A 22,489-nucleotide genomic window follows, 5' to 3' on the forward strand; every position below is an offset into this window, starting at 1 on the left:
AAAAAACATTTTATTTCCATGAATTACAGGAGAGCACACACTGTTATACCAGTCTACAATAACACACCTCCTTTATATTGTCTATTTGCCTACTTTTCATCACGTTCACTAAGGTTAGTCACATATTTTGTAGAACAGAAGGGCTAAATGTAGTTCATAGCTTCTTTTTTTTTTGTCAATGTCTACAACATTTGGATATATTCACAGCACTTTAAGGACAAGATAAGAACAGCCTTTTGTTTTGTATAACACTATTGCTTCACAACCACCCATTTGACAACAAGACTCTTTAGGACAAGGCACAGTGCATTTAATCACATCTACATCTGTAAACCAAGGAGATCACAGAATAATAAATCTATACAAAAAGGCTTTACACTTGATACATACTGCTCGCTGTAGAAACATCACGTAGCCTTCACAGTTAAGAATGACCCTCGCCGCTGTCAGTCAGTCGACCCAGACAGTTATCTCTCTGTAGCGTGTTGGATGGAATGGGGGCTCTGTTGTACACAGCCCTGTTTGATGGAGGGATGAGTAACGACGGGATGGTCTCTTGTGCTTAGAGTGGAAGCTTCTTGTTTTTTTTCACAAAGAGGACGTTGTAGAGTCTACCACCTCGCGGCCGTTACATACCGCTGGCACGTAGTTAGAGGCTGATCCTGGAAGAAGAAATGTTATTTTGAAATGTTAACGAAAGTACGGAAATCACCAGACACAGAGCTCTACAAGTCTATCTTGGTTAGGGTACAAAAATGTCAGTTTAAATGCTCTCAGTGAAAGCAACGAGTAACTAAATTATACTTTATGTTACTTTATACTTCTAGTCTTCTTATTATTACACATTTACTGTATTTGACAGCTGCTTTGCTGGTTAAGACTACTTACAAAACATACGATCTCACCAGTATATTATGCAGTTACAACAGTACAATGATACTTACACATGAATGCATCTTTCACAATAATCCAGTATATTATATAACAATCCAACAGTCACAGAGGCAGTTTGTCTGCATAACACATGCTTTTGTACTTTCACTTTTAAATGCAGCATTTTTACTTGTAATTGAGTATTTTTACATTGTCGTATTTCCACTTTTACTTGAGTAAAATGTCTAAATACTTCCTCCACGTCATGGTTCTAAATCATTGCATCAAAAGATCATTTTCAGATGACTAAGATGTCTTTAGTCAAGGTGAAGCAGTTAAACTAGCATTAACCCTTTAACTGCAAAGTTGTAACTTTTTGTGTCTGTGCTTATTTATAATATTGCACTGTGAATTAGTCGTTGGTTTATCAATGAGCTTTAGATAAGACTTACTTATCCAACATGAAAATAAACATAATCACTGGATATGAATTGCTTAGCCACTCTGACACAAAAACATTCAATATTGTCTGTTTCTAAATGTTTGGTGGTGTTTTACAAAATATGAATGTTCCGTGTATTTCAAGTTGCAATTCTTTGTTATATCCTATTTTAGAAACCTAGACTCATGGTCCCAACACTATTGCAGCTGAAATTGCCCTGAAAAAATGCAATCATATCGTCAAAATCTGTGATGAAGTTTTCAGTCAGAAACATTCATCAACACAGATACCGTCGTGCTGGCGTTTACAATTTCTTCACAGTACTACAGAGAGCGATGAGTACGAGATATAGTGGATGGATAGTAGCACCTTTAGAGTAGCTGGAGCTGGGAGCGGAGGCAGGAGCAGACACTGTGGCACTGAAGCGGTTGGCTGTGACTCTCAGCGAGGCCACGTTTTTCTGGGGCTGAAACAGGATGATGTGAACTTTGGGGGCGAAGAGGCAGCCGAGAACCACCGAACCACTCAGACTGACGGAGATGCACATGGTGGTGGTCTGCACCTGTGAGGAGACAGAGAGTGGGTGAAGATGAATCTATCAGCTTGCACTTGGATTTCAACCTTTTGTGTTCAAAAGGACTAATGAAGTTTGTTCAAAGGCCTCAAAGGTCTCTCTCTCTCTCTCTCTCAAACTCTCACACACACACCTGCATACAGACACACGCGCACACCTGTTACTTCACTCCGGCCTTTGATCAAGTCAGTTCACACACAGTTTGATTCGTTTCTGGTGATTCTTAAATCCAATAAGTAAAATTCCCTCTTGTGGCTATTCCAAAATCATACAACCAATCACTCCCAAACCAATCATGACCTCCCTGTCAAATATACACTGTACACCTAATGAGCTCTACATTATCATTATATGTTCGATCATGTGCTTTATCGGTATTTGTTTGCTTTTAAATTCGCAAAATTTAGAGGATTTGTCCTAAATTGGCCCTAAACTGTCGTATCGTGCAGTCATCAATAAAAACATAAATCTCTTGTGTGTGTGTGTGTGTATGTGTGTGTGCGTGTGTGTGTGTGTGTGTGGGTGTGTGTGACGTTTTCAATTATGAATGTTAGCAATTCTAATTGTGTATTTGTATGTGCATGAATATGAGGGCAAGAAGAAGAATGTGGAATAAGCACAGCTGGCTGTCCTGGAATGTCAGGGCCTTAATGTGAGCTGACTGCTGGGGTCATCTTCCAGAGCAGCCTCTCTTCCTATCCCACTGGTCACCCCTGCAGTCTAGGAACTTCTATTTGCAGAACCACAGCATGAAGTGAAATCCCTTCTAAACATACTGCCCAACAACAACACTGCAGAAATATGTTAAGTCCTCATCAATTTAAATTCTAGACCAAAACAATAACTGGTGAAAACACCGCCAAGATTGTAGGTAATATACTACTACACTTTTCTTTTGCCTGCAGCTCCTTAAGTCTTTCAGCCATGAAGCTGTTTCCATTTAACAGTTCTCTATACAAATAATTATGAATCACCATTAGGACATACTGCAGCATCTGTGTTGTTACTTTAAAACTGACAACAAAGAGAATGAGGTTACCACTTTTACATGTGTTCAATGCTCTGTGCCTTTTTACATCTTTTATTGTATTTGTAGGATTTGTTTGATGTCTTTCTTAAATAAATATCTTTATAGTTTTTCAACAGAAATTTGCATTTTAATTTGGGTACAACTGCATAATCAATTATTTTCACACTTTCCTTGTCTATTGTGATTCAGTATTGTAATTTACTGCAACTCCTCGAATCTATTCCATCTATTTAAAAATAAAGAATTCATGAATGAATGTATAACTAACCAGGATATAGTGCACAAACATCAGGCATTGGCTGTTTTCACAGTGATAATGTTCATGTTTTGATCAAATAAGAAAATGAAATGGTTCAGATGAAGGAGAGTTGATATAGTACAAGTTTCTGAACATTAGATAATATCTGTATCCATCTGTGAAACCTGGAGTTCATCATGATTCACTTGGCAACAAGGCTAGTCTCTCATTAGAATACTTCTGTGCTATCCAACCCTAATTTGTGGCAACTGAACAAACAGCCATTGTTATTGGTGTCACACAGAACCAAAGCATCGAGGTTTCTGCTGCAGTGGCAAACCTCTCATCCTCTCAATTACTGCTGCTTCTTCAGTATAAAGCCGTATATTCTACAATGATCGGCTGGTCTCAAAAATCCCACTGGGGATCAGGAAAGGTAAAGGTTCACGGTTTTGGTGCCGGGAAAGCTTATCTCTACAGACATGAAAAGCCCCATGATGATACAAAGCTTGTGTGCTCTAGACCTCCCCCCATCTGTTTGCAAAGCAAAGGCCTTGTTGCACACCATGACCAAATGCTGTGGCAGCAGCCTTGAGTCTGCCTAAGGCACCGGCACTCATAACTTACATGGTCGATCAGCTTTGTGCCCGTTGTTTTGTCTTATTTGTCTTACTTTACGCAGCATGTATAAATACATTCATTTGTCCTTGCAGCTATACATTTTCTACTTGGGGAAAATAATTCAAATTGTTGGCCTGCCGCAGCATTTCAAGCAGGTCCAGTAATAGTTATGCATATTCAGCCAATTTCTTCAATGTCATAAATGAGATGCAGAGTAAATGCAGCATTTAAGCTTTTTGCAAAGGCTGAAGGCTGCAAAACCTGAGCAGATATGTCATATTTCCTCAGACTGTTACAGGAGGCAGTGCCACTAAATGGGCCAGCACTCCATGTCCCTGCTTACAATTATTTTTACTACAGGCCACAACACTACTTGGTGAGTTCACCATAGCGTCAGTTGTGATTTTAGAATATGATAACTGTAATAAATCTCCACAAATTATTTTGTGCACTTGAAATGTGTCATTAAGCATTTAGTAACGCCATGATTCTATGACTCACTTTGAGTGTCATCAATTATTTCCATCTATATTCCAGCCTGATCTGTCTCCAGTGTCTTTGTTCTTGTCTTGAAAGATCCTTCAGCACACATGAAATGAAATCTCGCTCTTTCATGAGTCTGGGTGATCAAATGGAATGTGAAAGTGACACCTTCTTCTTTAGGAATGATAAACACACTGGGGATGGTTATTTATAGACTTTGTGTACATTATTCCACAAAGTTTTTTTCAGAAGTTTCTCGAAATATAAATTATAATGACACTCATACTCAGTTGACATTATAAAAAAACATTTTCACAGATAGTTACCCTGTAGTCACTGGCAGTGACATAGAAGATGGGCTGAAAAGCGAGCCAGATGATGCAGGTGGTGTACATGGTGAACCCGATGAACTTGGCCTCGTTGAAATTTTCAGGGCACTTTCGCGTCTTGAATGCGTAGACGGTGCAGAGGATAATGAGGATGCAGTTGTAGGTGAGTGACATGAGCATGCTGGAGTCCCTGCTGCTGCACTTGAGGGTGACCACGTCTCTCCTCTCCGGGCCCACCTCCTTCCGAACTCCTGGCACCTCCACCAGCAGCCATATAACAGCCACCAGCAACTGGCAGGAGATAAGAGCGCCGCAGATCGCTACCTGGGAGGCGGGGCTGATGAAGCGCGGCCGCTGGGCTCCATCATTCACCCCGCTGAAGATGCGAGCGATACGGTTGGTCTTGGTTAGAAGAGCTGAGTAACACACAGCGAATGAGGTGCCCAGGCCTAGACGACGTAGGGTGCAAACAGCGGTGGACGGTTTGCCGATGTAGATGAATGTCATGAGGTAGCACATCAGCACTCCCAACAAGAGGATGTAAGAGAGTTCACGTCCACTTGCTTTAACCACAGGCGTCTCATTGTGCTTGAAGAACAGGCCCACTACCGACAGAGTACACAGTATACCGAGGCAGGAGATGGTGACTGGCCCAATGGCCCACGCATCCTCCCACCGGATATATTCTTCAGGAAGATCATAGCAGTCAGTCAAGTTAGCCAGAGGCCACTGACCGAAGCTACAGTCAGCACAGGTGAATGCATCCTGGAGGTACTGGTAGGGCTGACAGGGGATACAGATCCAGCAGCACACATCTCCAGGCTGCATGCTCTTCACCTCGTTCTTCCTGCAGGGGTCACTGCACTGGGAGGTGGGTGGTACGAGGTCAGGCCACGGTACCAGGCTGGTGTTCAGGGTCAGGCTTTGGTCCCAGTAGCCAACCTTTCTATAAACAAACTTTCCCTCTTCTTTGTGGTAATGAAAAATGTTGTAGCGGCTGATGCTGTCGCCAAAAGAGTCAAAGCGCACCATGTTCTGTGTGTCTACAGGTCTGAATGGAGCTGGTAGGGAAAAATACAAAAAAGGATAATAGAAAACAAAAAGAGGAAACAATTGATTTTGTTACAAGATTGTTCTGAAATGAATCATTGTTCAGTTGTCTAACTGAGTTGTGTGGAGTTGTGTACATATACAAAATGATATATGTGCATTAAATATGTATAAATTCTGAAGTTGGCATTGTTAAAACGAATGGTTCATTACATTAGTATTTTCAGTGATGATTAAAAACATTAAAATTACAACATAAAAACGTCACTGTCCTGGCATGTAATACATTGCATGGCTGTAAATGCTCAACATGCTGGTCTCCTGCCATTTAAGCTAAAAGTGAGTATTCTTTCATACAACCAATTCCCAATATTCTCAGATTAATATGTTCTAGATAGTTTCCCCTCCCACTCATTCATCCAAGCTAAGTCATGAGCTGTATTTGCTAATTGATTAATTAGAAGTCCCCTTTCAGTGCTGCAGACAAAATCATTTGCTGTCTTAATCCAGTGGCATGCACATCCAGTGATACCCCCCATTTGCCAATGAATTTAAATCCATTGTCAGCTATTTACAAACTATGAAAAAGGCACATAAAACACAAGCATTCTTGTTATAGTGAACCTTTTGTCTGAGTTTTCTTTCATTTCTGTGTTTACCTTCAAACTTGGTCTTCAAGATGAACTCCTTGTAGAACCTTTTGCCGTTACCTGGTTTCATGGCTTCACAGACCTTGGATGTGTTGGAGCATACAGCTTGCCTCATGTTGTGCAAAGCATAGGCCATGGCATAGACTGCATTTACCACAAACATGATCTTGGACTCCTGCTCAAAAAGTCCATCTCGGAGGCTGTGTTCACTGCAGCCTGGTTCCTGGAGGCTACAGCCAAAGCGATGCTCCCAGAACTCTTTGAACCACGGGTTCCTTGTGTTGGTGTACGGGTTCAGCTTGGTGAAGTAGTCTTCAAACTCTCTAATTGGGTAGGAGGCCAACTCGATGGTGAAAGCCATGTCTGCTGCTGTCTCGCTGCCCCTCACCACACTCTCCTGCGCTCCCCATCCATCGCTGGCCACCCAGATGAAGGTTGCGTTCATGCGAGCAGCGGACACCAGCAGCTCACGGGCGTCTTCACTGCGAGTAAACAGGATGACCACCTTGGCGTTGGACTTCTGCTGCAGAGCGCGGATCACATTATCATAGCCCTGGCGGTTCATGGTGCGGCTTACCTTGGCTGAAGTGGCGATGCAGATTTGGCGAGTGCGGACCTCCTGCTGGAAGGCGTCAATGCCAGTCTCACCATAGTCGCCCTCTGATGCTACTGTCGACACGTAGGTCCAGTTGAAGTAACGCAGGATCTCTGCCATGGCCTTGGCCTGGTAGAAGTCAGGCGGTACAGTGCGGGCAAAGTAATCATAGCGGGTCTTGTCGCTGAGCTTTGAACTGGTGGAGGCATAGCTGATCTGAGGGATCTGGAACAATCGCAGGAGGTTGGCCACCTGGTGAAAGAGAGGACAGATATTTAATTAGGTCACTTTTATTGGATATAGTGTCATAAAATTTAGTATGGCGCGACATGAACGAATGGAAGAAGCATGATATGCATAATGACCAAGAATCAATTTTAGGATTTTGTTGCTACATGGTAGGCATCTTAGTCACATAACACACGTTTTTTCATTATTAATTATTCTAAAAACATTGATTCTAAACACTTTAACAGAGTGATACAGTTGCAGATTGTTGTGCAGCTGGCAGGCAGGAAAATTGATAATTGAATGTTACAACAGTTATGTGGTTTAAATGGCATGCCGATAGCCAACAACTGTGAGTGCAGTAAGGTCATATTTTCTCTCAAAATGAAATTCATCATCTCAGAATGTACTGTTATTGTAATAAACGCCTTTAAAATTGACCTCTTCAACAAAATGCCGCAATGCTACATTTCAAATCCCTCAAGTATCGTTAAACCTTTTTGCTTCTTAGCTTGTAGATATCCATCTGGTCGTAGGCGAAGTGGAGCCATGAAAGGGCAGAGCTGCTGTCTGATGTGCTTCAGCTCTGTGGCGGAGACTGACGGTGGAAACAGCGACAAATTCAATGTTCCTCTATCTCAAACTGTTCGCTCTGTCAGGGATCCACATCACAAGCAGTTAATGCCACAAATGCCCTCCCAGAGAGTGTCAGATAACAATAGCAACAATGGCACAGAGATAAGAATTGTATCTGTGTGTTTTTCCGTTTTTTTTTAGTTAAAGCCATTCTGTCAAGTCATTAAAGTCTCATAACAGATTCTGCCAAGTTATGATGCCCACCTACAGCAACCCAGACATCCTTATTGATTTTATTGTGGAGATGATAGTTGGTGGTGCTGAGTTCAACAGGGTTGGATGATAATCTTTGAGTGAAAACTCAGCAGCGAGGCAACCATGTTGGTCACAAGCCTGCACAAATGATCATGTCACAGTAACACAAAATCATGGCAATTATTTTCCCACACTGCATTACAGAGCCAACTATAACAGAGAGCTGGTGAGAACTTGTCATTTTGCAGGATTCCTCATGGGGATGATTAGTGAATACCCATGAGCTTCACTATGACTACCTCCTCTTTCAGGGACCATTGTTTGCCGGGAGGCTTCCCAAAAAATTGCATCCCCATGGCTGTAATTGGAATCTTCCACAGTCACACTAAGTCCCATTAAAAGTATCGTTTTATGCTGTATGTGCACTTGGAGCACAATTTTCTGCATGTAGTGCATACCCAGAACATACACAACTATTGTTTTTTAGTCATGCTAGTGGAATTGCTCTAGCGGGGCAATGCCTCGGTCAGTCGATAGGTCCATAATTGTGGTAAAAAAAAAAACCTGTTGGATAGATGTGGTACATGCATGTCTCCCCAAAGGTGAATTGTAAAACGTTCTTCTTTTTTTTGTCCAATATTTTGTTTAAAGACCAAACCAATGACTCCTTTCAGCTTCATATGTATTCATTAATGACTTATGTTTGCTAAGACGCTAAACTTGCAAATATTTATCTTATCAAAGTTCCATCTATAGTATAATATAAGATAGAGTATAATCTAAAAAGAAAAATGATTTGAATATTAACAGGAAAAACTCAAGAACAGATGTTAAAATAAATCTCATTCAACTGTTATTTAACTGTTAATCTAAGATGGTGAGCTAATGCTCATTGTGAGCATTAGCATGCTGATGTTAGCATTTAGCTCAAAGAACCGCTGTGCCTTCAGTATACGTACAACCTCACAAAGCTGTATTTACTTTCTAGTTCCTTCCTTTTCTTGCATTGCGCTCTCTCTCTGATAGCTCAACTCCCTCCTCTGACACGTCTACATTTGTATTGCTATGGCCAGCCTTAATATGAAGTGAAGCATCTGTAAGCATGCATTACTGGACTGAGACAAAGAGAGGAGACTACTTGGCATCAATGCCAACACACTCTGTTGAAATATACTGACATTAAGTCTGATCTGCAAGTGGCCATGTGCTAAACCTCCTTAAGCTAAAACACCACAAAGACAAGAGCCAGCAGAAAACACGGGCACACTACAAGTTCTTGAGGGGATGAATGAAGTAAATATGATGTATTTAGACAAGCCCACTGCACCCGGCAGTAGTCCTATCCACTGTTCATAGCAGAATATAGGGCAGAAGTCTCATCAAATTAGGCGCTGAGAGACGGGATTTCCGTTGTTCATGTGTACAGGGAACAGGACAAAAGCCCTGCATTTACGGATTCACTTATGTTGCCTTAGATATCTACAGTACTTTGTATGCAGCAGAGTATGAGCAGCCACAGCAAGTCAGTCACACTTGCATAGTAATCAGGTAGTTTCCTCCAGCAGGATTTTCAGACAGGCTTTTGGCCTTCATCAGTAGATTCTTGCAGAAGCTTGACAGCGCACCTTTCAGGACGTTACTGGAGTGTGTGACAGTAACCGTCTGTTCGTCGTCATGTGTTGTTTCCCTCTCGCTCTCTCCATCGACAAGTCAGATAAGTACACAACCACAGTATTGACTCAGGCGTATCATACTGTACATTTTATCTCATATCATGAAACGCCACAAACTCCAAACTTGCATTTTATTTCTTAATTAAGTCCCACCACTGTAGACGGTACAGTGTGCAAGCTTTGCAGACAGTTTGACTGACACTAATTCATTCAAGACTCCCACGAAGCTACATCATAGTCAGTGTAGAACAGTAGACTTTACTGTAACCTGAACACATCAAGACACAACTTTAGCTTGTTTGGATCACAACTGCACCAATTAGGTGCTCTTCACGGTCCACCGGTTTAAAATCCAAAAGAGGTTCCCAAATATGGCATGCTGTATCTTAGACCAGTGTCTAAAATAATTCATGACAGAGGCATATTCACACCACAGCTTCCCTGTGTAATAAGGTCTGATTGGATTTTAAGGCACCCTCTTGCGTATATTTTTATATTAACTACATAAAGTAATACTTTATTTATATTATTACTCTAATGTTAATTGGAAATTTCTAGTGGCTCTGTGAAATAAAGTATGCACAACCATACTTAAAGAATGGCGGAATATGCAAATGATGCATTAACTAGATGAATGACCTCATTAGCATTACAGGTTATATCTAATATATCCCAATGGTTATGAAAGTTCATTACGCAGTTCAGGTCTTGTTTTGGTTTTGTTATTAAGTCGGTTCATTAGTGAAACAGTGATTCTTTTCTACGATGTTTCCTTATGAAGTAGAAGTTATGAATGTCTCCTTTCCTTCAGTGTTTCTTTAAATTCAAACTTTGCAATGTAGTGGGCAGTGATATAGAATATGCTGTTGTAAACACAGTGCAGTCTTTGAACAATATTTCTTCCAAAATGATTACGCAACTGCAAAGTATGTCATCATATGTCAAGAAGAAGAGTTTCGTTCATATCCATTAATGTCAGTGGCTTGTTTGGTAGACAGGGACTAAAGTCTAGTCCAACATATTCAATATTCAACGAGGTAGGTTTTGACCAAAGCATAAATAGATGGATATTGCACTATTATATTGCAGTTTATGTCATATTCTTCATGTTTAAAACATTAAAGTCCAGTAGCTGTGTGCGGAGCCAGTTTGTTCAGATATTCTATATCATATTCATGTGTCTTTTTACATTGTTATTCTGTGCCCATTGTGTCACGTGTCTCTAATTTTGAGACGCGTGTAATGTGCGAGCAATATGTGTGACATCACTACAAGTTCAGAAACCAATTTTAGTCCAGTTTGCAACTGGTGAACATACAGAGACTAGACTTGCTTACTAAGTGAAGTAGTCTTGTATCCAGCAGATTAACATTCTAAATGAAGGAAATTAGCATATTCACATTTCAGGATGAGGGAGAAGTAATGTAGTTTTAGGAATTTTCACATTTTCTCAACATACCAGACACAAATTATGATTCAAAGCAGCATTTTCTTCAATATCTTAAACATGACTGGAGGGGATCTTTAAATAAAAAAGATGCGTTTATTCATGCACCGAGCAAGAAAACATTTACGAGGATCCCATTTATAGTTCCCTCAGCTCTCTCCCTCACTTTTAGCACCGGATTTACACTTCTCTATGTCCCCTCTGTGACACAAGCTTCCAGTTTAACTAATTTAACAATCTCAATGTTTGTTCAGTGTCGTTCATTTAAAATGCCATTTGATTCCAAAATGAAAAACAGATGTTGTACAAACAGCAGCCCAAATTATATATACATATATATGTATATACAGTATATGTAAGCCTCCTAAATGCTTGTATTTTAGATGACAACTAAAACATATTTTTTAAAGAAAGGTTTCTTGTAAAAACTGATTTGAAAAAAACTGGGAAAAAAACTGAAAAAATGATTTGGTATGTAGAGAAATATGAAAATACATCTTGATCTTGAAAGTGATAAGGATCTTGTAAATATGAGACAGTGTTGACCCAATTGGGGCAATATATTTTGATTTGAAGAAATAGGAAATGATGAAAAAGTATTTCCTTAAGTAACTTTTGGCCTGATTTCAGAACTGTAATCTCGTGTGAGGTATTGTTTGCTGAAAGCGAGGGATAGCACATTTCTTCATTTAAGTGAACTTGACGTGTGCTGCATTTGCAGACACCCACACACACACACACACACACACACACACACACACACACACACACACACACACACACACACACACACACACTCACACACAGAAGCATACATACAACAAAGGCCTAAACAAATAATATGATCTTCAAATCAGAAAATGCACATGTAAACAGATAATATACATAAGATCATACTGCATATATTCATGCCTGTGTGTCAGAGCTGGGACTTAATATTAGAGCTTGTATAGTTGGGAATGCAGCAGCAGAAAGAAATAAGTGTTGATCTGCTTGCATGCGCTATTCTTCGCATTAAACTTACATCTATTATTTCCTCCCACCAGTAAAACAATGCTCAGCACAAGAGCGACCTTTCGAACCACTCGCAAGTAGCCTACAAGGAGACAGCTGAGAAAATCTTTCCTGCTTAGCTTGAAACATTGAAATATCACTTCTAGCCTCTAGCTAGCTATGAAATAAATCGTTATTGAGACTGGAGTGCAGTGCTTCTGTCACACACCGTTCTAAATACCAGCCACAGGTTCAGAGCAACGGCTGGTAATTTATTCCTGTGATACCGTGTGAAAAAACAACAGCTCTTAGACAGACAAGATGAATGGAACTGCATCTAGAAATCAATAGGCTATCAATATCATTGACCGTGTGGGTCCTGACTCGAACCAACCTTTCCAGTCATTACTATGTTTCCCTTCACTTTGAATCACATTCTGGCGTGCTAATTAGGTAGCTGTGTGCACCGAATGTGCTAACATTTTCAGTTAAAAAACAACAGTCTCTTGGAGTGAAGAAGAAGAAGAAGAAGAAGAAGAAGAAGAAGAAGAGGGGAGTTTGAAGGGGCTTCAGCTATAATATCACATGATAAACAAGACCCTTTTGAAGTTAACACAAAAGCAGGATTTCTTTTCAGCCGACGCAATCTGTGAAGACAGAAAGACAATAAAGATAGAGCCCTCTCCAGTTCATCTGCAAGACACATAAACAGACTTAATAAAACACCACAAACCAAAAATATTAAACTCCAACGTATTGCAGGACAGATATGAACTCTTATAACCTCAAATTGGTGAGGGCCTTCCCAGCAGCCTCAGCAGTCATTTGACAGTTTGTCGAATGGTCTTAAAGGATTTAGTGATTTTGGAGTGTATGTTTTCGGATATTACATTTTGTGGATACTAGGATCTCAATAACTATCATCTGAAGGGAGAATGGCTCATACAGTAGTGCCATATTACTTAGAGATACGGTGTTGAACTGTCCTGCAATGATTTCATATTCTTTAATGATTATAAGCACACATATACTTGATTTGTCCTCTTTGTTTGCATAATTATTTAAAGACGTGTGCAACAGTTGAACTTCATTTGAGCTTAAAGTTATGTGCATTAAGTCCACGTTGAAGACAAAGTTGTGCCTCTAAGCAGATTTCAGCTTTTTTACCTTGTGAGTGTGAAAGTACAGTGGCTTGTGAATTTGAAGATAATGTTATTTTTGCAGAAGTGTGGGTATAGTTCAGAATGGTTGCATTGTTCTTTTTTTCATTATGGCTCTATGTGGCTGGGTTAAATTCATAACTGCAGAACGTGGAGGCTGTTAGGACTGAGTCATCTTTCATCATGGTCCATTCTATATAGCTAACATTCCAGATGGCAATAAAGACTGTTTTCAAAAAAACATTTAACAGTGAGACGACCACAGGGACGACAACATACACCAGCATGAGTAAGAAGATGATGAAAGCCTCCAAATATTGCTCGGCTAATTATGAAAGAATCCTTTTAAGGCTGAGGAGAAACTGGCTTGTCTCCTACCATCTTTCCCACATCTCGTCCTTGGCCCCAGTCGCAGGCAGCGTCGGCCTCCTCTCCACACGCAGGTGGACTAGTCCTTGCCAGCCAATGGAGAGGCACCCCACAGATGGGAAAAGCAGCTCCTCTCAAAGTCCCATCCCTGGCACTTGTCCTGCTCACTTTTAAAACCCTCCTCATCCCCACCAAGTGCTTCTCTGGGATAAATAGGGACTGTGTAAATCAGTGACCTCTCCAAATAATCCCACCACGGGCTTCTCGGCACTCTCACGGCTCGATTCATTAAAGCGCCCAGTAAGTGAAGGGCGCGAACAAAGAGGCTGTTGAGCGAAGTGACAGTAGAGGTATATATTCAAATTCATACAAAAACACTCAAAAGCATTGAGCTGCTTTTTGTGACCGTGTGGTCGCTGAAGACTCATTCACAGACACACAGTCCTTTTCATGCCTCTTAAAAACAGGCTGTTCTTTCATCAAAGCCTTGTAACTAACGTTACAGGAGGAGAAGATCTACATTTTCCAGTGAAGAAGCGCTGTGTTTATAAGCTTTAAATTATTCCACATGGTAAGGTCCTCTGTCCAGTCTGTCTGTCTATGAATGTGATCTCCATTCAGCTTCAGCATGCTGACATGAAGCACTCATTACTGCAGACTCCTGGCAAACCTCTCAAAGGTTGGATCATATTCTGATGCTGTTTTAGCAGACGGGAACCACAGTCAAAGAGGCTGCAGCATGTATATATTACTGTGTGGTATTAGATAACTACTGTTTAGTTCGTTTTATTCTGAATTTTTTTAATATTTTACATTTTCTTTAAATGTATTATATTCTGCTCTGTTATTTATTGTATTGTATATATTGAGCATCTTCCATACTTAATATTTTATGTTTACTCTGTAACTTCGTTTGCTGCTGCTACAAACTACTTTCCCCCTGGGGATGAATAAAGTATACATCTATCTATCTATCTATCTATCTATCTGTCTGTCTGTCTGTCTGTCTGTCTGTCTGTCTGTCTGTCTGTCTGTCTGTCTGTCTGTCTGTCTGTCTGTCTGTCTGTCTGTCTGTCTATCTATCTATCTGTCTGTCTGTCTGTCTGTCTATCTGTCTGTCTGTCTGTCTGTCTGTCTGTCTATCTATCTATCTGTCTATCTATCTATCTATCTATCTATCTATCTATCTATCTATCTATCTGTCTGTCTGTCTGTCTGTCTGTCTGTCTGTCTGTCTGTCTGTCTGTCTGTCTGTCTGTCTGTCTGTCTGTCTGTCTATCTATCTATCTGTCTATCTATCTGTCTGTCTGTCTGTCTGTCTGTCTGTATGTCTATCTATCTATCTATCTATCTATCTATCTATCTATCTGTCTGTCTGTCTGTCTGTCTGTCTGTCTGTCTGTCTGTCTGTCTGTCTGTCTGTCTGTCTGTCTGTCTGTCTGTCTGTCTGTCTGTCTGTCTGTCTGTCTGTCTGTCTGTCTGTCTGTCTGTCTGTCTGTCTGTCTGTCTATCTATCTATCTATCTATCTATCTGTCTGTCTGTCTGTCTGTCTATCTATCTATCTATCTATCTATCTATCTATCTATCTATCTATCTATCTATCTATCTATCTATCTATCTATCTATCTATCTATCTATCTATCTATCTATCTATCTATCTGTCTGTCTGTCTGTCTGTCTGTCTGTCTGTCTGTCTGTCTGTCTGTCTATCTATCTATCTGTCTAGATATCAAATACAAATCCAATTTTCATACTTCAAAAGGAGAATTATAAAATATTTGTTTTATGACAGTTCTACATATCATAAAGAAAAACAGTATTGAAAAGATTCAGAGGTTGCTCGAAGGAGTAGTTTGACATTTTGGGGGAAAAAAGCATATTTCCGAGAGTTAGTTGGGAAGAATACTACTCTTATATCTGTCTGTTAATGACTATGGCGACAGCTGGGAGATTGTTAGCTTAGTTTAGTACACCCTGTACAACCCTGAACACCCTGGAACAACAATTAGTTGCTTTTCCCTTCGGCTTTTGTATGAATTAAAAAAACACTTTAACATGTATGAATTAGTGATAAGTGTCTGTTATTTACTTTTGGACAAAGCCGGTGTAGGTGTTTCCCAGCTATTTCAGTCTTCATGCTAAGCTAGGCTAACCGTGTCCTGGCTGTAGTTTCATATTTAATAGACAAACATGAGTATGGTATCTGTCTTCTCATCTAACTCTCATTGGCAAATAAAGTTTTCCAAAAGTATTTCTTTAAAATGAGAGCAAGCTATATGATTTGAAAAAAAATGGAAGAAGAAAACAGGATATGCTAAAAATAAAAAAGGAAAGCGTATTTGAGTTACAGGAAATGGGTTTTTGCAGTGAGTAACAAAATAATTGTAGCACACAGCCACTTAAAAAAAGTATTAATTGTCTGATAAATAATTAGTATTTCAGGATTAGTGCGCCACAAGGACTTATTGCCTGAAAGCTTGTAGGAAGTGTATAGAAATAATGAGCTCTGGCTTCAGCCTGTGCATCTGTGGTTTTTGAACGTGTGTCACATTGTTTTCTATTTGGATTCATTGGCATCAACTGCTCTTTGATGCTCTTTTATTATTCCGTATGTTATTTTTGATCTAAAATATATTTTGTCACCCAAAACTCCCCCCCCCCCCCTAAATACTCAACCTCCACCACTCTGTTGGGAAACACTGGAATACATTAATGAGTATCATTACATCTTTACAATCATCCCCGATGACCCAACATCTAAAACTGAGTGATTTTTAATGTGATGGAATTGTACCATTTGAACAAGCCACTCTGAAGTGTCCCTTAATGTGATGTCCTGTCAAATTAGGGAGCAGGGTCAGTGACATTACCATCCAACCTTATTTATCGGAGATGGGTGTGGAGCACTGGAAACCAAATGCATTTTTGTGAAATATAAAAAAATGTTGGTGGAAAAGATGTTACCATTGTACTTTATAAACCAAATCATTGTGGTCATGAGCTTTGGGTAGTGACCGAAAGACTGAGATTGCATGAGATCCCCTCGTAAGGTGTCTGGGCTCAGCCTTAGAGATAGGGTTAGGATCCTAGACATTCGGAGGGAGCTCAGAGTAGAGCTGCTACTACTTTGTCGAAATGGGCCAGCTAAGTCTGCTGCCCCTATGACTCGACTCTGAATAAGAAAAAGTGAATGGACGGATGGATGGATGGAACACTGGTGTTTTTGCAAGATCTAGTAAATCAGCATTAGCCTAACATCTTTTCAGTTAAGATGTAATAACATGTTTTGTATACAGTGAATTTCCAATGGCTATAAGAGGAAACAACTAGTCAACCAATTGCTATAAGCATGAAAATAATTGTAGGCCACCACAGTAATGTGAACTGTCATTATGTGAAAGCAAATGAAGTCTACGTGACGAAAGCATTAAGTACGGCCATGCGCTACGCTGCTAATAAAAATCATCTTTATATGCGTATAGTTTACTGTTCCAAAGCTTTGCTACAAATGAAAAGATAGCGCTTAATCTGTGTGAGCGTGTGTGTATATATGATGAATGTGTTATGAAACTGAATTATACCTACACACTTTGTCTCACCAACAGTCAGTGCATCATGGTAATTATGGCGTGTGAGGGCAATCAGAATAAATAAATTATGCTCAGATGCATAGCCTTTGGCAACCTTTCATATGTGTGTGTGTGTGTGTGTGCGTGTGTGTGTGTGTGTGTGTGTGAAAGGTCAGTATCCTTTGCAAGGCGTAAATGAAGTCGCTGACAAAGTGATGGACATCTCTGTGTGAATGTTGATGCTTCAATCCCAACCCTACTCACCAAATGGTTTAACTATGACACAGACAATTTGTAAGTCATTTAGCCTGCAATAACAACGCCATTCTAGCTTTTTGCGTGTAATGTAATGCCATAAAGTCTGTACTGACTGTAATGTAAATGCATAGGTGTACAGTAAAGATTAAAAAAGAATACTTCTGGTGGGTAGGAGTGGAGGTAGATGGGGCAAACAAACAGGACTTTTAACCAGGTTGTTTTTTGTACCAAAGAGTTATTTTGAGGTTTCAGTAGTGATGTTTGTGACATGTTTTCCGTACTTACATTACGTTGTTTATGTTTGACTGAGTTTAATTACTTATTTTAAACCCTACCATTATGTTTTTCTCGAAAACTAACAAAGTGGTTTTGTTGCCTAAACCTAACTGCGGCTGTTTCACGGTAACAACGTGGAATAAAATTACGTAAAAAGCCTAAGATGTGTTACCATGACAGGCAGAATGTCCTTAAAAGGTTATGCTATTTATACGCCTTCCCGTGAGCTTAAGTTGTCTTGACAACAACGTGAGTATTGGATTCTGCAAATGTCCGATGCAAAGGTTTTTTACAGTCTTTCTTTACGCAAAGTCTGTGCATTGCAACTATGGTTAAGGTGAGGGAAAGGTTGTGGATATTTGTTGTGAGATAAATTAATTTGCTAATTTACCTGGATGGAAACGTCACTGTATGATCCTCCGATGACCCCAGAGATGGCAAGTGGAACCTCATTTTGGACGGGTCTGGAGCCATCAGGGCAGATGAAGCCTGGATCGTGCACCTTGGTGAGGGAGGCCCTGACAAAATCAAGGGACTGCTCCAGAGCATATGTGTCTTTCGAGCAGGTGTCCAGAATGTGGGCGCCCAGCTGGAGTCCGGGAAGGATGCGGTCGCTGGAGTTAATCTCATCAAGTGCCAGCAGCATGGCTTCCAGTCTCTGGATCCCTCTCTCCTTGTTGATCTTACCACAGTCCTCCATCCCATCACCTTTATGGTGTACCGGGAACAAGCCTCCAATCACCAAGTCCCCTTCCATGATGATCTCACGTTTGGCCGCGGGTGTTAATCTGGAGATGTTGGGAAGGACTCCCGGTATCAGCAGCTCCAGCAGGAGCATGGGTAGAGGCCAATAATGGGCCGAATTGGCCAACGACCTGGGGCAGAGCACGACACCCAGCATGACAGGATCAGGTAGCAGGACTCAGCTGGCTGAAGTAGAGAGGAGCAGAGGTTCACAGAGTCTGGAGGCCGATCGCTGTCAAGTCTTCTCTCAGTGGGTGCAGCATGTTTGATATTTCCTTGAGTGAATGAAAGAGAAAACTAATTACTCAGTTAATCAAGCATGAAGTGCATTTGACTAATCTATCTTTTCAGGTTCAACAGCATCCATGGGCAGAAAGTAAATACATTTCAATTCATGAGGAATGAAAGAGAGTTACAAAACAGAGTAATAACATGACTGTATGTCTTAAAATGCCCATTACTGACGCCCACTGACACCAAATTGTTTTGCCTTTTTGTCTCAGATTTTCATTAGTGCCATTACGCTTTCAGCTTTTCGCCCACAGGGTTATCCAAACACATGAAACAGTCGCCCCAAGGCATCAAGCAGTATAAAAGCAGCCAGTTTATATTTTAACTTTCTTTGCAAGTGGTTCTTCACTGTTTTCTTGTCGATTTTTCCCTTTTTTTCTAAGTCTAATGCTATCGACAGAAATGTTACAGGCAGATAATGCAATTACAGTGAAAGACAGTATAAACCCGGGACTCAGACTGTTTTGTTAGGAGGCTGAAATTGGGCTTTTGTGTTACTTTTGGATGTGAAACTGTTCGATTCGGCCAGGCGCTCCGTGTGTAATATAATCACTGCAGTTTTATCTGAAAGACGAAGTCTGCCGAGTGACCACATCAAAAATGAATAAATACTTCAGGGACTTTTCAAGTGAAGCGTAATTTCCAAGCTCACACCCGAGATATCACATAGATGGCGGTTCTCCTCAATGGCTGGGGTTGCCATGGAAACATGGTGGGTAAAAAAAAATAAGGGTTGGACTGCAGGGAAGTGGGCAGTGAGACATGTATGCTAATATGATTCCTACCATGTGGAGGTTACAGGTTTACGCCTCACCAGGAGCTGTTATGATGTCTGATTAGGGAGGCGGGCAGCTTCAATCACGGTGCTCTCAGAGAGAGAAAACCAATCCTGTTTCTTTCAAACACAATCATTCATCACATTCATCAAACGCACAAGTTCAGCAAAACAGAATGATTTAAACTGGCTTGAGAGACAATAGACTTTTAATATCTCATCACCAACAGCATTTTCGGGACTATCGATAATGTCGCGTTTTTTTCTGACATCATTTGAAAGTCATTTGCAAAAATGACTCATGAAATCAGCAGAAATTTGTGTGTTTTGTACTTTTTAACATCCAAGTTCTGGTAACAGAGCTTGGATGTAGTTTGGACTACAACAATATGCGCTGCCGATCCTCTATTAATCATCAAAGAGCGGCTACCTTATTAGTGACTTCTTATATTGTGCCACAAGGTGTTGCCACTGACATTGTACCATTACATAAAATGTGTCACTTGTCCCTTCCTTATAAATATTACATCAGGTTGTGGGTGGGAAACCTGATGTTGCAATGATGAATCCACTACGCTCCATCCAGCGCAGAGGATTACATGTGTGAACTCATAAAATGTGTCTCAGACCTGCTGTGTGTCTTGAACAGTGGGTGCAGGAGTTTGTTACTGCTACCCAACATGTTGCCCTATTATTAAATCCAAGGTGAGAAAGCAACTTGAAGAGTTCAACATAAAGAATCTAATTGCTCCTCTTTGCTGTCTGCTGGAGCAGATGGGGGCTTTCCGGTCGCAAAGACTCGGTCACAGTCTGAATTAATGGTGCAATAAGGAACAGCCAATTAGGCAAGGATGTGCAAACTAGGTCAAAGTGAGGCTGGAGGTCCAACAGAACCTCTCAGATCCTTTAAGAAGTTCAAATAATTGTTGGTCTGAAGTAGACATGAAATACAGCTGTCGTATTTCCTACCAATATTTGAAACACTTATTAAACGGGAGCACTGATATCAGCTCACATCAGGCTCTGCTTAGTTGAAAAGTAGCTCCTATCAGGCATCGATCACATCATTAAAAGCGTCTTGATGTAGAAACGGCTGTCACGCTCACACTGAGCAGCTGATAGAGTCACTCGCTCCCCAGATGCCTGAGCACAATATTCCCACTGAACAGCAAGTTCAAAAAGAAGAAGCAGACTGCTTTGAACCATCAGCTAATGCATTACAGCTCCCGCACGGCGCAGAAAGGATTTCGTCAACAAGATGGTTTGAGAACACCATTCCTTATTATCTTATCCAAATAGAACTAATGAGCGACTCACTGCAGAGTGGCTTTCAATGACAGTGATTGCCACATACAACTGTATTAAGTACGCGTTTACAATGTCATGTTTAGGAATCGAGTTGATGAGATGGAGGGTGGGGGGGTGGGGCACTAACCACCTGTTTGTTATTGTTAACAAAATCCACTATGATAATGCTGAAATCAATCTATTTGATGTATTATTTAATACTGTGATGTCCGATAACGTTTTTTTAATGCTCCTTTTAGTAACATCACCTCAAGCATTTAGGCTTTGCCCTCCGGTTTGTTTGGCACATAGCTTTTTGTTGAATGCTTGATTGTACATGACATGACATTTCATTTAGTGTGCAATCCACTACACGTGAATCATTAAGCCTGTTGAGTAATAACAGCTTAAACACAGCACTTGTTCCATGAGATTTATCCAAAATGTTGCTTTCCAATGTTTAGTGACTATCACTGATAGGATGATCATTTTGTGCTTATTATGGCAAACTAAACAAGATGGATTGCTCATCCTTTTCTCATCCTGTTCCCCACGATTTTATTTTTGTGTAATATGACCCAACAGATTTTCACATTATCCAGCTATGCAGTCGGAAGACACAGGACACATCGCCTGTGCCATTTAACATTGTGAATTTTCATGATCCTCTGAAGGAGTGGAACTAGCTGTTCAAAGCAAAAAACCTATATTTACTGCTGATGAAATACAAAAAGAAGAAGAGAAAAACAGCAGTCGCCATAATCCCACGAATGATTTTCATCACGATATCATCTCCAGTGGGGACACAGTTTATCCCTCCACCTGGACTTGTCAGCTGAAGGAATTAGGATGCCTCTGTGGTGGCCAGCAGCCGGCTCGATTGTAAATTTGAACAGATCAAGTGCATCATTTCATCAAAATAGCACAGGAGAAATCAGTCAGCCTGTTTGCCTCTCAGGATTGTATTGTGCCAATATCTTACCTGGGTGTTTATGTGTCTAAATCACATACTGAGACGAAGTGCAGATGTGAGAGTGAAACTGGCAACAACAGGTTGCCTCAGTCTATTGACTGTTGGTGGCACCATCCAATAATAACATGATAATCACATTCATGCAGACATGGTGGTGGTGGTGGTACACTAACCTACAACCAACCTATCACTGTTCTCTTACATTTGAGAGAAATCCCGCTGCTACATCACATCCTCTCGGATTCATTGACAACTATTTGATGCATGCAATCGTGTATTTGTCAAATGCCGAATCAGTCTTTACGAAATACTTTCATGACTCTTGCAGAATGAAAACAACTCAGTTACTCTCACAGCAGGGCGCTATTACATTGTTGTCTTAAAAACAAAAGCTCTGATTAGAGAACAGCAAGTGCGATATTAGACTATAAATGCAATCTTTAGTGCAGGACAATTGTGACTGTGCTGGATAGTCTCTCGTGTGGAGAGGGAGACAACTTGACATGCAGTATTCCAACATACATGCAGACACACTCAGGTGTTGGATTGTCTAATTATAAAGAGATAGGCTACACACTATAAGGGCAAGTTCCTTTGAATATGTACTGGTGATATTGAGCCATAGAGATTTGAGTGCAATAAAGATGCATGTGATCTGGATTGAATGGCAGTTATGATGGGGATGTGGGATGCGTGATCAAATCTAATTTTAAGGAGAAAAAATACAAA

At 40.5% G+C, this 22,489-nt stretch overlaps 1 protein-coding gene across 4 annotated transcripts; it reads right to left on the minus strand.

Annotated features, from left to right (window-relative positions):
- Window positions 1-588: 588 nt before the first annotated feature.
- grm2b (glutamate receptor, metabotropic 2b) lies at window positions 589-18,591 on the minus strand (the record flags this gene model as incomplete). 4 transcript variants are annotated; one of them, XM_079296117.1, is made up of 5 exons in its annotated part: window positions 589-662; window positions 1,685-1,877; window positions 4,588-5,651; window positions 6,300-7,137; window positions 18,082-18,591. In XM_079296117.1, the coding sequence occupies 5 exons, from the start codon at window positions 18,589-18,591 to the stop codon at window positions 589-591; spliced, it is 2,679 nt and encodes an 892-aa protein (XP_079152243.1). The 4 variants fall into 4 exon arrangements, with proteins under 4 accessions (XP_079152243.1, XP_079152246.1, XP_079152245.1 ...); XM_079296120.1 differs by having other exon boundaries at window positions 589-638; window positions 18,082-18,459; XM_079296119.1 differs by having other exon boundaries at window positions 589-656; window positions 18,082-18,459.
- Between the last annotated feature and the right edge of the window lie 3,898 nt (window positions 18,592-22,489).

Source organism: Melanostigma gelatinosum (genome assembly GCF_949748355.1).
Source record: "Melanostigma gelatinosum genome assembly, chromosome: 3".
NCBI classification, from domain to species: domain Eukaryota; kingdom Metazoa; phylum Chordata; class Actinopteri; order Perciformes; family Zoarcidae; genus Melanostigma; species Melanostigma gelatinosum.